The 16,021-nt window shown below is 33.6% G+C and overlaps 1 protein-coding gene and 1 long non-coding RNA gene across 2 annotated transcripts in view; one reads left to right on the top strand and one right to left on the bottom strand.

The window, feature by feature from the left end:
* The window catches only part of LOC118935340 (uncharacterized), a 130,972-nt gene that overhangs the window by 69,139 nt on the left and 45,812 nt on the right, over window positions 1–16,021 (bottom strand). Inside the window, exon 3 of the long non-coding RNA XR_008998533.1 lies at window positions 4,483–4,607. This is a non-coding gene — a long non-coding RNA (uncharacterized LOC118935340). The remainder of the gene's footprint in view (window positions 1–4,482; window positions 4,608–16,021) is intronic.
* PPP1R3A (protein phosphatase 1 regulatory subunit 3A) overlaps window positions 1–16,021 on the top strand; it is a 45,432-nt gene that overhangs the window by 25,464 nt on the left and 3,947 nt on the right. Inside the window, exons 2-3 of the mRNA XM_036931546.2 lie at window positions 14,492–14,550; window positions 14,651–14,775. Coding sequence (XP_036787441.2) covers window positions 14,492–14,550; window positions 14,651–14,775 — 184 coding nt within the window. The remainder of the gene's footprint in view (window positions 1–14,491; window positions 14,551–14,650; window positions 14,776–16,021) is intronic.

The raw sequence follows: 16,021 nt of genomic DNA, 5'->3' as shown, positions 1-16,021 counted from the left end.
TAATAAAGATTATTTATTGTAAAATAATATTACCTACTTTTTAAAGAGTTTTAATCAAATAAAGACTATGTAGGATTTCTTTAAGGTAGCAAAACTAAAAACTACTTGGACGACATCCATATTAAAAGCTTTCGCACTTTAAAAGACAGGATCAAGAAAGTGAAAAGACTATGCATGGAATGGGAGAAAATATTTGCAAATCATATATCTAGTAAGTGACTTATATTCAGAAGAATACTTATAACTCAATGATAAAAAGACAAATAACCCAATTTAAAAATAAGGAAAGGATGTGAATAGACCTTTCTCCAAAGAAGATATTTTAATGACCAATAAGCATAAAAATGTACTCAACATCATTAGTCACTGGAAAATGCAAATCAAAATCACAATGAGATGCCACTTCACACTGACTAGACTACCATTAATAAGAGATAATAATAGCTATTGGTGAGGACATGAACAATTGAAACCCTCATACACTAATGGTGTGACTGTAAAAATGGTGTATCCACTTTCTGGGAAAATAGTATGGTAGTTTCTCAAAATGTGAAATATGGAGTTATCATAAATCCAGTGATATTACTTTTATGTATTTACCTGAGGGCAACAATTATCCACACAAATACTTACATGTAAATATTCATAGAAGCACTATCCACAAGAGCCAAAAGATGAAACAAATCAAATGCCAAATAACTGGTGAATGAATAAACAAAGTGTGGTGTATCTATATATGGAATATAATTCAACAATAAAAGGGGAGTATTAATATATGATACAACATGGATGAACCTCAAAAACATTATGCTCTGAGAAATAAATCAGACACAAAGCACACATATTGCATGATTCCGATTACATGAAGTGTCCACAATAGGTAAATATGGAGAGACAGAAAGATTAGTTAGTGGTTGCCTAGGGCTGGTGGTGAGCAATTGACGAATGACTCTAATGAGCACAATTGACGAACGACTCTAATGGGCAGAAAGTTTCTTTTTGGGTTGTGGAAATGTTCTAAGATTGGTTTCTGGTGACTGTGTAAATATACTATACTAAAAATCATTGAATTGTACACTTAAAATGGGTGAATTTTATGGTATATACATTATACCTCAATAAAGCTGTTAACTACAGTAAAACAAATTACTGATTTTGTATGGGATATGAATGTTTTATGATAAATAGACTTCTGTAGACCGACTGCAGGGTTTAAGGTTTACGGAGTTTATAATTTAGAAATAAGAGTCTGTTTCTTCTGATATTTAGTAGAGAAGGTATTGTGTTTTAGATGAGGCTAGAGTAATAAAGTGATAAGAAAATGAGTATAAATAGTTAGCATATAAAGTCCCAGATGAAAAGTTGTAACATTCTCCATACATAGTATTGGATAAGCTTCAAAAGATACTTAATTATCTTTCCATGAATTCTGTAGCTAATTCTGGTGCAGGAATAAAAAATATAAGTTTGATTCCCTTCTTCATAGTATCATTATTATTAATTCAAAGACAACTATCACTCCATAATATTTTTCTTATTGTTTCAAAAGGGAATGTATATATTAACTATATACTTTTGCAAAGTGCCAAATGCCAACATAGTAATAATAATAGCTAATACCTATAGGTTCTTTGCTGTATGCCAGACACTGAGTGGCTCAAATGCATTTCTTCCTTTAATGTTTTATTACTGATAAGAATACTTACTCTTTGTACTTGGTTTAGTTTAACTTCTTTTGGTTATGTCCTCTCCTTTGGACTTTTCTCTGCTCTCTTTCTCTTGTCTACTCTACTAGCCTTTCCCCACCCACCTTTAGTATAAATTATTCAACTGTGAGTTATACTATTCACATTTAAGTGTCTAGTTTTTAAAAACAAGTTACTTTCATGTTGCTCTGTCTTTAGCCAAAAACCAATTTGACATTGCTTATGTCAAATTAGATTTTGTGAATTTTAACTGATGTACTCAGAGTGTTCAAGTAGTTTATATATATATATAAGCCTGCCTTAAATCAAAGAAATGTAGGCTTTGATTTAAGAAAGGTTTACTTGGGAGGAGGTCTTTGAATATGAAGTGGTAGATTCTACATGAATACAGAATCTTTTGTGAAGAAATCTGCAACAGAGGATTTAAGATAATAGTTCACAGAAGATGTGGGTGAAGAGTTGTAAAGAAAACATTTAACACAAAATGTGGACATTTGTGAGGTATGTCTCAGTGCATTGCATTAATAATTTGCATATTAAGAAGCCACGAGTCTTCACGTTAATGAATCTCTACCTAGTCTCTGACACAATAGACTGAACCGTCCCTGGAGGAGTCATTATGGCTTATCATGTCAATGATCCGCATGTTAATGACTCTCTTACATGCTCATCAACAGGTAGCCTAATAGGCTTCCATTGAGTTCTTTTTCATTTGCTTTTTAAATGTATCCTCTCCTCCCTTCCTTTTGTAATACTATTGTGAGGAATTGACAAAAAGGTGCATTAAGATGATTTTAATGTGTAACATAAATTCACAAAAGCATTAAATTTAAAAATAATGCTTTAATTCTTACTGAATCTGCCTAGAAAACTTTTCAAAAGCAGTTAAATACAGATACAGTTTGATAATAGGGTTCTTATTTGGATTTTAACACAAACCATCCAACCCAATTTGCCATATTTCTCTTTTCCCTGATATATCAACTTATGCTGTGATTAACATAAGAATAGCTAGTTTGGAAATATGTTTGTGAAACTGAACTGCTTGAAAATGGAAGTGGTTTCCAACATATTTCATATCAGAGGTTACTAAACATGTATTAAAACTTAAAAGCAGTAGCTGATACCATAAAAAATTTAAACATACAGAGGAAATACTAGACATAAATTAATTGCATAGCAATAAAGAAATAGTCTCAGGTTAGGAAAAAATGGCTTCATAACTTTTAAATTTAACATTTAATTAAAAGTAGTGATAGGAAGACAGTCTTTTCATGTTTCTAATTTGTTTTGGCATGCCTTGACTTCTGTTGGTTCTGATTATTCTATTTAAGATACGTGGTGATTTTTACAAACATAAAACCTATGATCTCCTATAAGAAAAACTGATGAATTGCTCTTCCAGTATTCTTATTGAATTATACACCAATTCGCTTTCCAGATGAAGGGAAGAGTATTGATACATGCTTGAAATTCTTTGTCAAGAGGCAGGAATGGGACAGAAGCTAGGTGAAAAGTTGGAGAAGTTTGGTACTTTGTCCCCGTAAAAAATAGCAAAATGAACAGCCACAGGTAAACATTACTGTCTCGAGGAACAGTAGAGGACACAGATGCTCAGGTGAGTGGCTGCAGGCTGGTCTAGCCTCATGCCTGCCACCCTCAGTTTGGCAACAGCTCCTTTTTCTGAGAGATGTCGCTTCTGAACAATTTGATTTTAAAGCCTGGAAGTCTTGTGTTCCTTTGTACACTTCCCCTTTTCTAGTCCTTCCAAACATGACCCTTCCAAACATACACTGGGAATATCAATTTGAACTTTAAATTACTTAAAACAGTTTCAAAGCAATATGTAGCAAAAATGCTGTACAGCTTGGGTGTTAAAGCTCAGTGTTTAACAAACCAAATAAACCAAATTAGGTAAAACTTGTAGTTAGGTTTCATGGAGAAAACACATTTAATCAGGATTTCTCTAACAGCAATTAGCTGGCTCAGTAGTCATGACACTGTGATAATGACTTTTCACACAAGCACAAACAAATAAATATCATTATGAAAAAAATAATGCCTGATATGTAGTATTCTGAAATTTTGAAAGATGGAGACCACACAAAGCTCTTAGCAATCACTTTTCAGGGGAATTGTACAGAATAGGAACATCAGACGTTGAAAGTAGCAAGGCTTTCAGCTGGACAATCACTAATGTCTTGTCACCTACCTGCTCCATGGGTGAAAACTACTTCCTTTAGAACTCCAGTAAAATAGGACTTTAGGTCAGTAAGTTTAAAATTTTTTTTCTGATATCTCTCTGATGTTATTTTCTTTAGTTTTTCCAGTATCTATCACTTAAAAAAATTACATTTCTCTCATAATAGACTTTAACTGGCAGGTTGTAGCAGAGAAGTCCCTTGGGCCAAGTTTACCTATAAGTATTCCTCACTTAAAACTCATGGATTCTGCTTGTAATTTCATCTCCTCCTAAAGCAATCTATAGGTTTTTTTTGCTTCACACTTGGGCCTCCAAGGGCCTCCTTGTTTATGTACTAGATTCTCACAATTTAGCTCCTCTTTAGAAAATACTCATCTCTACAAAACTTCACATGGTGTCCAGATTCAATTACAGAATTAAATCTAAATAGTCTTTTCTCCCTGGTTCCTGTGGGTGAGGTGAACAAGAAAAAGTAGTACTTAGCACTTGGAATGATAAGGCAGATTTGAAAGGGCAATCCTTGGTAGGAAAGAAATAATTAGGAAATAAAGAAACTTTCAAAAAGAAACTTACCAAATAATTCTTCAGGAGTACAGTTTTCAGTTACTTCTTTCTCTGTTATTGAAATTTCCTGCACCATGAAGGCATAGTACCATTGTTTTCAGTTCATTTTCAAGATCAAGCACCAAAACAGTGTTCTAATTTAGAAATAGAAATAGAGAAGATTTTTAGCAATGTAGTAATTTCAGCTTTATGGAAACAGAAAAAAAGACTCAATAAAACCATCTGGTCAGTAATATCAGTGTCTGCTCTTAATTACTTGAGTGCTTGAGCAAGTCACTAGAGTTTACTCAAGGAGCTTGTAGTTTGCCATAGTTCTTGATTACATTTAAAAAGTCATAAATTAGCTTACATAATACACATCATCCAGTACATTTCTTTATCCCAACCAATTGTAGATACTGGTAATGTTCCACTAATTGAAAAGTCTTCCTGGACATAAGCAAAATAATGTGGAAATAAATCATTCCATATCTGCTTTACAAATAATGTAAGACTAGCTCACAAACTGTGCAGGTAGGATTTCTATCAGTTTGAACTGAGAATGCTAACCATAAGATCTAATCAAAAATTTATCTTTGTATTGCAATTTTAAGTAAACAGTTATTTATATTGATTCTACTTCTATTGATTCTAGCATTCATACTTCTTTTGAAAAAAATTTAGTTTCCAAATTAAACATTTGAAAATTATGTTTACAGAATACTTCTTTTAGTTATGAAAATATGGAAGTGTAAAACTAGAAGATATGTTTTTTAGTGTCAATACTGAGAAAAGCAAATTGGTTCCAATTTGAGCAATAAAAGGATTGATGGGTGTGGCCTCCAGGCTCTGTAGAGAAGGGTCACAGGGTTCAATCCTTGGTCTTAGCAAGGAAACTCCCTGATCTATTATCAGTGTTGGCCGTGGGTGCTAGAGCAGGAGGCCATCATGAAGGTATTGTATTTGATATCCCTAATCTAATTCAGAGCTTTCACTTTGACGATAAAGAATACGAGGCCCACAAAAACTGTTCCTTACTAATGTCGGTTATTAGTCTCCAGATTCAGCATCTAAGGGAATATAAAGCCATTTAAAATTTTTGATGTTTTTTAATTCTTATTTCTTTCAATCCCTGTTAATAATACATAACTGTCTGCATTTTGTTTTCCTTTCCAGCGTTATTATCAAGGAACTGAATTTAATCTTTTCATCCTAAATTCCTCCTTCATTAATGCCTTTTTTCCCCCAGATCCTTCTGTTCACAATTAGAAACTTATCTCTTTAATTCTATTTTGATCAAATATTTTGCTTCTGTTTTCAGTTTTATTCCTGATCAAGAGAAGACTACTGATATCATAACATCAGAGGAACAGATATTAAGCTCTAGTAGTTGGTTAATGTATTATAACTTTACCTCTCATTAAGCACAAGTTTTTGCTGTCCTTCCCCCTCTAATTCATAAGTGGTTATAAAATGTCAGCATAATAGAAAGTCTATTTTTAGGGAAATATCTCCCTCAAATTATTAAAGTTAGTAGGACACAATATGTGATTATTTACCCTAGGAAAACCTTTTCACTTATTTCTCTAAGTATTCACTTATCTGTGCCAATGCTAATATACTCTTCTTAACTGTCTTTTAAAAATAATCTGAAATGATGTGTATATAATTTCTAATTTTAAAGCTCTCCATTTATTTATTTTCCTTTCTTTCTTCAGGGGAGGAGAGTACAAGAAATCAAATGGGACCACAAGCTTTGAATAAACAGAACAGGCCCATATTTCTTGACGAGTTCAGCATTTACCTTTTAGTTGTTTATCACAGAGAGCTGATACCTAAGAATTCCAAGTTTAGTTCTCCTAGGCAGTGCTCAGTACTCTTAAGCAGAATGTTAAGGAGACACAAATACAATATTCATGACTCACTTTGGAAATGATCCTCGTTCAGGCCAACTTTTTGACTCTTGAAACAGTTGATATGTTTGCTGCCTATAACCTAAGCCTGACATTTACTTTAACTGGTTTGGTAATTCCACCGTATCAGACTTAGATTGTGAGGTCTCTGAGAGGTTTCACTCATATTTTAGGAGACATGTAGGCTTTTAGCACAATGGAATTATAAGAGCTTAGGAAAAACTATATTATTACTTATCCTGTAACTACTACATTTGACAGTATTAAAAGTAACTGTAACTCCAAAAGCGGAAGTGCCACATAGCCAGAAACTGCAGGAATATTAACTTGGTGTCTAAATCTTGACACTGAATAAATAAATTGGGTAATAAAGGAAAGTGTGAATTAGCATTCCTGTGCACATTGTACTTAAAGAGAACACTTTTCAATGAAAGGTTACTTTCACTGAAGACCTAGTGACATTTCTTTGGACAGTGGTCCTCTGGTAATAAGCAGATATTTAAAAAGAACAAGCAATTATGCTATTATGGGTTACAAATTTTACTCTTAAAAGTAACTTGTAAATTAATGATATGAGAGAATAGGGTAGACATTAAAAAATATAGATAACCAAGTGAGGGTACTTGGGTACTATGGTATTGTAGAACTAATGATCAGTGTGGTATTTATCACATGTCACTAGGAATGATAATGACAGTAATGATAATAATAATAAACTTAGTAAACACTTCCATGTGCTAAATAATAGCCCTGTGTAAAGAATAGGCAATCTTTTGGAGAAAAATGAGGCACAGAAAGGTTTAATATCTTGACTAGTAAGTGGCTTAGTAAGTGGTAGATACAACAGGAAAGATTGAGATTTGCATCCAAGGTTTTCTGCCTTTTTTCACTGTGGATCAGCTCTCTGTAATAGAACACTGACATGGTGATCAAGAAACTTAAATCTCATTCTATCTTGGCTACTAGTTACCACGTGCAGCTTCTGCCATATTGTTTAATTAGGCTTTAATTTCTTTCTCTATAATATGATGGGATGGAACTATTCAAGTAGGAGTCTCCTTACACATCTGAGATCCTATGAATTGGAGAAATTTGGCATGAAAAGTAAAACAAACTTTCTGAAGTTATGGGAGGCTCAGAGGTACAGTTGAGTTTTGAGTGATTAACAGCTGACTCAGAAACATTGTTTGCTTACTACTTTGATAGGCTGCAAATACCTTTCAATTCCTACCTTATCAATGTTTTATTTTATTCTCTAAGACACATAGACTGGTCTATTCTTCAATGTATTCTTTTCTGGGTATATGTGTGATATATAAACAATTACTTTTCTTTTGTGTACAGAGCTGCAGCTGTCCTTACATAGTTGGATATGGCTTACTTTAAAGTCTGAGACAGGAAGAGGCACTTTGTGTACTACTTTCCTGAGTCTTCAAGTGTCTGCCTTTAGTCCTTTTCATTGTGCAGTTAGACCAGAGTGTTCCCAAATACTAGTGCACCTAGGAGCCTCTGAGAACCTAGGAAAAAATGCAGATTCCCACTCCCCACTCTAGAGACACTAAATCAGAAGATCTGGGTTTGGGCCCCCAAAGCAGTGTGTATAAAAAGTACCAAGTCATTTTCACACTGGAAGTCTGTGAACCCCGTTTTGAGAGGCACTGTTAGGACTTAAGTTTGTGCCTGACTGGCTGACTACTAATTGGTGCCCTGGCTTTTAATCATTCATTCTGCTTAAATTGTATCTTGTATTACTTGACATGTTTAGAATACTTCCTTTTTTACTGGTAAAGCATTTGCTCATGATACCCTAAGCTTGGAACTGTTGCTCCCCTTTTCTCTAATTAATGTTACTTCTTGTTTAGATTTTAAATTGGAGACCATGTCCTCCTAGAAACTCTTCCTGACCCACCCTGCACCTCACTGAGCACACATTTATTATATGATGGAGTTATCACTTTATTTGATTGTCTGCCTTCCCTACTAGCTTGTGAGCCATTTGAGGAAGCGGACTCTGTCTTGTTTATTGTGGTGATCTTGTACAATGTTTGGAAATTTGGGGGTGCTCAATACATTTTTGAGTGTTAACTGATTTGAATGAAAATGGATTACAATAATTAAAAGTTACTATTATATTTCATAAGATCACTATTGACTGGAAACCATTCAGCTCTTTATGTATTCAACACATATTTATTTAATATCTACTTGAAGCCATAACATAAAATATCAGCATTCTATCCCATTCCTTTGAAGTAGGGGATGACAAACTGTAAAAATGATGCATGCCTATGTATAATGATAATGTGAAAGATAAAAGAAAAACTACAAAATCTGGGCATTTTTTTTCATTCAACAAGCACAAATTTTCATTTCCCATTTCATCAAAAGCCCATATTTCAAAGATCTTCCAAGCCTAACACATTTCCTTCAACAGAACTCACCTTCTTTCCTTCACCCATGCTTCATCCTGAAATCTCCATCTCAAGGGTGGTGGTTCCAACTTTTAAATTTCCAAACTAGAAATCTCTCATCATTCTTTATTTCTCTCTAGTCATAACTATTGTCTAAATATTAAAAAGCATGCTACAAACTTTCGTTAAACCAGTAAGAAGTAAGGCAGCTGGGTTTGGGGCCAGGTAGTTCAACTCAAATGGAGGAACGCCTCTCCCCACTGCCTGTCATCCGGGGAGGGGGTGGCCTACACAGCTAAATCCAGTGTTAGTGCACTGTGACACCTCATTGTCTAGATCAGGAGTTTGCAAATCTGGCCTCACATCAAAATCATCTTAGGAGATTCTCAGCACCATCATTCTCTATCCCCCCTCCCCACCTCCATGTACTTTTCTATTAATTTAGAATTTACAGAATCAGGACCTAGTGTTTCTGATATGAAAGGCAATTTCAGAAACTTTGTTATATTTAAGAGCCATAGCATTCACAAAGGAAGGAAGGGGCAAGGTAGCAGGGGTTTTGAATAACTGAGATGCTTAAAGTTCCTTTAAGAGCTTGATTTCTAGTTATTTAGAAATAAATGTAGGTAGATGCACAAATCTAAAACAGTCTGGCTGCTACTTACAGGTAGGCTAAGAACTCCTTAGGATGTTATGGACCCAGATGAACAGAATGTGGATGAGGAAGCATTTTATTTTTCTCCAGTGAAGGACTAGACGAAAAGCCAGGATGCTCAGCACAGCACGCTGGTCCCTGTGTGCACCAGAGATTAAGGAGGAAGGCGAAGCTTCTCACGGGCCCCTGTGAACCAGATCACCCAGCCCATAAGACATGAGAAACCAACCTGCGGACAGTTTCAAGACCTTGCTGACTTGTAGTGCAGGAGCCCAGTTAACCACCAGACTTAACTCTCCCTTGCTTAGGTCTTGTAAGGGGAAATACTACAATGCTAAATCTTATGAATGCAACCAAGGTCAGGGCAAAGAGAGATATTTAAAAAAAATTATTGACAGTGAACTGATCAACAAATCATATTGATGTTACATCAAAAGTTCTAATTCAAATTTGATTTCTCTTCTCTTTCCTCAGTGTCCCTCTTTAACCCTCACCAATCTGCACCTGAACTATTGCAGGAGCTGCAAGACTAGTTCTTCCTGCTCCACTGTAACTCATCCCATCCAGAGTCTCCTCGGAGAGGTCCCTGAATGTACCTCCAGAGACTGGTTCTCAATATAAATCTGACCAGGTCTCTCTCTCACTTAGCTACCCAGCCCCTTGCACTGGTTAAAAAGTGTATTAATAATTCAGCCTCACTCTGCCTGGAATGCTACATCCTTTAGGCTGGGCTCAAGACTAATTCCACTCTGTTCTTCAGTATTCTCTCCCCAAAATATAGTTCAAACCAGCTGAACATCTCATTGTTTCTGGATGTGTCTCTTTCTTTTGTGCCTTCTTATCCTTAAACCTTTTACTACTTGTTATTCCCTCTGCCTGGAATGACTTCACCATTCTTCTCTAATTGGGGAACTACTTACTTTCTTCAATAATTCAGTAACTCAGAATGTTACTACCTTTGAGAAAAATTCCATGATTCCAACAGAGTGCCCTCCTCATTTCTGTCCTTTCTTTTTTCTCTAAGACAGTGTCTATCATATTCCATTATTTATTATATGTATTACTTATAATAATTACAGTAATTGCCTATTGATGTGTCTATTTCCAACATTATATTTTCCTGAGGGTAAGAGACTATAGTTTATTTATCTTTGATTTTCCAGTGTTTATTACAATTTGTGACACATAGCGGGTGCTCAAAATGTATTTTAGAAAAACTAATGACACCTCTTACAATTAAATAACTACATCATATGATTTAAGGTGCACTGAAAATGAACTGTTTCTCCACAAAATACATTTCTTATTCGCTTTTTAATTTCTAAATTTATAAGATCTTAAAATTTTTGTTTAATTATTTGAACTCATAATTTAAAGCATTATCCTGAACCTTGGAAGGAGTGATACCTTAAGCATTGTAAGACATACACAAAAATACATGCTTTCATTTATTAGAAACTTCCCTGAAATTAAATTTTAATGAAGAAATAAGAGAAGAACAGCATCATAATAATGTTGACAAGGGGTGGAGAGAAGGGAAGAGTAGAGAGGATGCTGTGCATTTATTCCACAGCATTTATTATGTTGTTGTGTGTCAGTTACTGTGCTGGCAGCTGGGAATACAGATAAATAAGAAACTTCCCTGCTCAAAAAGGACTAATGGAACATAAAGGGGAGACTAGAAACATTCAATAACACTGTACATTTACATCACAATTGTGTATAGTTCTGGGCCCTGCCATTATAACCATCAGGTTATTCATCTTTTCCCTCAATTTTTCTGGAGTTGTTTTAATTCTACTCTTTACATATACTTGGTCATATGATTGACACTTCGAACTTCAGAGTGGGATTTTATCTGGAGACACCCTCTAATCTAGGCCGAAGAGCAACCTAGTTGACTTTATTATCTGAAACTAGGATTCAATATTTAGATCTTATTAATGTACTAATCCCCTACAAAACTACCACTCAAAACAAGAAGCAAATTCTAACCATTTCTTTTCTTCATTCCTTTATCCAAACTTGGCCCATCAAATTTTAAAATAATCTTGAAAATCAAGCTTTGTCGATTATATAACTTTTTATTATATTGTTTTCTTTGATACATATTTTCAAATTATATTACTCATTTTTAGCTTAATAGAAAAGAACATCTCTGATGTAATGTTTCAGGGCTGTTCATTTAATATTATGTTGCTAAGATTTATTCATATTGTTATGTCTCTGTGGTTTATTAATTTTGAGTGCTATATAATATTTTGTGATATGCAATAGTTTTGTGTCTTCTTCTATTGATGGACATTTGAGTTGGGTCAAGTTTATACAGTTGATAGCAATTTTCATCAACTAAACAGGTATGAAGTGGTATCTCTTTATAGTCTAGATTTGCATTTGTTTTCTAATAATGCTGACCATTCCTTTATGTACCCATTGGCTATACATATTTTCTCTGTGAAATGTCTGCACATCTCCCCTCATTCTACTGAAATGTTTGTATTTTCTTTTTGATCTGTAGAAGTCCTTTATATATTCTTGGTAGTTTTTTGGGTTGATTTTGTATAATGCAAGCATCTTTTCCCAGTTTGTAATTTATTTTTCTAATATAAAGATGTCTTTAATGAACAAAATTTTCAAATTTTAATATAATTAAACTGAATCTTTTTTATAGTCACTGTTTTTTCCTTATTTAAGAAAACATTTCCTACTCTGAGGTCTGAAAGATATCCACATATATTTGCTACTAAAAATTTCAAGATTTTTGACATGTTAAGACCTTAATCCATCCGCAATTGATTTCTTAATACAGGTTGTCCTAATTTCATCTTTTATGTAAGGGTAGCCATTTTCCCTGTCTCCATTTACTGTGAAGTCCCTTATTTCTCTGCTGTCTGACATGCTATGTTTGTCATATACCAAAGCTCAAGATATGTGTGGATCTGTTACCAAGCTCTCAGTCCTTGTCTGTCTCTATACCAATATGTCTTAGTAATCTTCAGAAGATTACCAAATCTTCATAAGAACTTTTAGAATCAGGTAGAGCAGGCTACTCCTCCCTTTATTCTAACATTCTACTGTTTCTTAGAAATATTTCAGCTATCTTTAGCCCTTCATTATTCTCTTTACAATCATATTTTCAACTTTTGTGAAAAACTTTTGGAATTTTGATTAGAATTGATTTGTATCTGTAGATAAATTTGGGAGAGAATTAATATCTTCATAATATCTTCTTCCTATCTATGAACATGGTATGTTTCTCAATTTTTCTAGGTCTTTACGATTTCTTAACAAAATTTTAGTCTTTTCCCTGTAGGAGTCTTACACATCTTCTCTTAGATTCTTTCATAGATATTTATTATAGTATTTAAATTTCATCTATTTCAGATTTCTTGTATATTCTAAATCAGAGATTTTCCCCCAAATATTTCTGCACTTACATGTTTTTGTAAGACACCAATATAAAAAAACACAGTATGATACCTAATTATATGCCCCCCAGATGAAATTAAAAGCAGGTTCCTTTTTGATGCAATAATTTTTTAAAAATTGAAGTATTTTAGAAAACTGAATTAGAAAACTGAATTTTGGTAGGCAAAAACAAAATATTTTAAGTGATTACTATTTTCCCTCTACAAATGAAATTTTCAACACTTTTATGGTAATAAAGATGAAGTACGGACAACTAAATGCTGTCTAATGGCTTATATATTTTTAAGCCCATCAATATTATGAACATGTAGAAGGAAAAATGTGTGAACTTGCAGTTGGATTCCACAAAAACAATTCTTTGCATGGTTATTGGCCTCATTAAATAACACAGATTTATAGATTAAGTCAGTCTCAATTATGTAAATATTGTATTTTTCTAATGACATTATATTTAGATAGAAACATCATTTTCATTTATGGGCCACTGAAAGGTACCAAAAATTTTTGGCAAAGTTAAAATTAAGAACCATAAATATACATAAAACTGAATTACCTTCTTATATAGTCAGCATGGAAGAATTTACATTTTTTTCATAATTTGTTGTAAGATTAGCCTTCCTGTGATGCAAATACTCTCCATGCAATGAAGGCTAATTCAATTTTAGACACAAATTCATCAACCATTGCCAACTCTCTACATTTCTTTTATTACAGAAAAATTGACTGAGAAAAGTCACTAGGAGAAAATTCAGCTGAGAAAGTACAAGGAACTCTGGATACTGGGCCAATCATTTCTGATAGATTGACTTCTGACATAACTATACACAAAATGGGCTTTTTCACTACCATTTTTTTTGCAGAATACCATGGATAAATCTAATTCCAATGATTGCATATATACACCTACAAATTGATCATATTTGAAAGGAAAAGGTATTTATCTTTCTCAATCAGTATGCAGAATACAATAGGAAAGGGAGTATAACCTGAATCATTTAAAGAAAGAAAATAAATGCTTTCATATGAGTGATCTGAAATCTTGTAAAATTGGCCTGTGACAACACATGCATAGTCTTTTAACTGGGTCTAAATTTAGCTGCCTTTCAGTTTTTAGTAAGTTTGTTTTTTTCTCCTTTATGGAAAGAGAATTAATGTTGTATCAGTTCAACTGAAAGAATTTTAAGTAAAATGGGACACAAAAAATTAACAATTGGAACATAAGAAAGTCATTTCCATGAACACAAATGGACTGTCAGTTCATAAAACTCTATCATTTAAACCAAGAGAAAAATGTTTTCATTTGCAAAGATTAAGTTCATGAATGATGGAATAATCTACATTTATGTATATGTTACCTTGGTTATATAAACTTTAGTATGAGTAACAATCTTATTTAGAAATATGGCATTGTGCAAAATATTTTAATTTTTTTCTACGACTAATATTACCTATTGCATTATTCTGAAAGACCAATTTTATTTTAAAAATATACGAAGTGATATAAGAAGATATTCAAGGTTACTATATAACATTTATTTGGCTTGTTACTGGTTTGAATTTCCTCCTGTATAGAATTCTTAGAAGATGTAGTCCCAGAAAAAATGTGTAACATTTTGTTTTAAATTTAACAGTAAAGAAGAATCATTAGTAACATCAGATGAGAGTAACTTTGAGAATTCAAAGATTGCAGGTAATATTTCTTATTTAATTTTTTAAACAAAATCAGTCTATTTTGTAAAAGCCTGCAATTTTAACAATCTTACATAGGTACAATTATATTAACTTTTCAGATATCTATATTCCAACAATTGTTTGTTCTCATGAGGACAAGGAAGATTTGGAAACCAGTAATCAAAATGTAGAAGCTGTAAACAGGGAACATGATGAACATAATGAAAAAGAATTAGAGTTGATGGTAAGTGTTCTGATTGCCAAGGTATAAGAGATGAATCCATTCATGCTTCAAAGATGCTGCAATTCCTGCCTTTCAATAGCTTCAACTAACATAATTTGCAAATGTGAAAGCACAGTCTATTCTGTCCTTGCATCTCTGGCTTGATCAACAAGGCACTCTCATTTCAGTGTGTTGCTTCAGGTCTCTGCAGTGGTAAATTAATGACCTTCAGTTCTTATCTCTCTACCAGAAGCTCTGAGTAATAGTTTGTGGGAATTGCAAAAGAGGTTGTACTATCCTGATGTGCATTTCTAATCTTTATGACAAGTGTACGCTCAACATAAAGTCATCTATAAAATGAGAGGGCTGGACCAGATGATTGTTAGGACTCTGTCCAGCTATACAAATCTGATTCTTACATTTAGTAGAAGTTCTTTTCAGTTACTCCATCTGTATGAGAATCTCACAGTTGCATATCATTGGAAAGTATTAAATTACCAAATGAGGAGAAAATAGCCGTGCCACTTTTTTAAACAGGAAACAAATTCAGTACTGTACGATTTAGTATTAAATTTGTTATAAATTTCACACTTGGTGAATATTCAATCTATTTGGAATTTTGGGGGGATGGTTTAGATCGCATTTTTATCACAAATGGAGAAATAGGAGTAAATGAGTCACATAATGCAATTTCTCCTTTACTGTATTTGGTTGGAGCTCATATCATTAGGATACACGGATTCATAATCATCCAAGATTAAAATGACATTTGCCTCTTCAAGTGTCAGTGCTGAAACAGAAAAGAAATAGAGTTCATCTCTTTCCCCACACATTCTACCTTTTCTATAGTGATATGGAAGCTGCATCTCTAAAGTATGCAATTTACTTTGCTCCAACTTTAAGAAACTACAAAGTTGTCAACCGTTGTGAGAATTCTCACCAGCTGCAAGTTAACATTGCCATGTTTTTTTCAAACCACAGAATATAATGAAAGGGCCCTGAAAAATCACATACTTCACCAATACACCTCATTACAATGAGCAGGCTCAAATATAAAAGTTTGTTTAGAAGTTAGTGAGATTGCACATCCAGTAAATGAACAGAGCTGTAATTTAGATGCTAATTTGCTCCATGCTGACATTAATGCATAAAACAATGGAGCTCTATAATAGATGGAAATACAACCAAATCTGTGGAACCCACAGGCATTGGCTTACAAGACAGCTGTGCAGTTGACAAGTAACATGAGCCTTATGTGAGAAGAAGG

This window comes from Manis pentadactyla, chromosome 7 (genome assembly GCF_030020395.1).
Source record: "Manis pentadactyla isolate mManPen7 chromosome 7, mManPen7.hap1, whole genome shotgun sequence".
NCBI lineage: Eukaryota > Metazoa > Chordata > Mammalia > Pholidota > Manidae > Manis > Manis pentadactyla.
The sequence above is the reverse complement of the archived record's forward strand: the minus strand, read 5'-3'. Positions and strand labels throughout refer to the sequence as shown.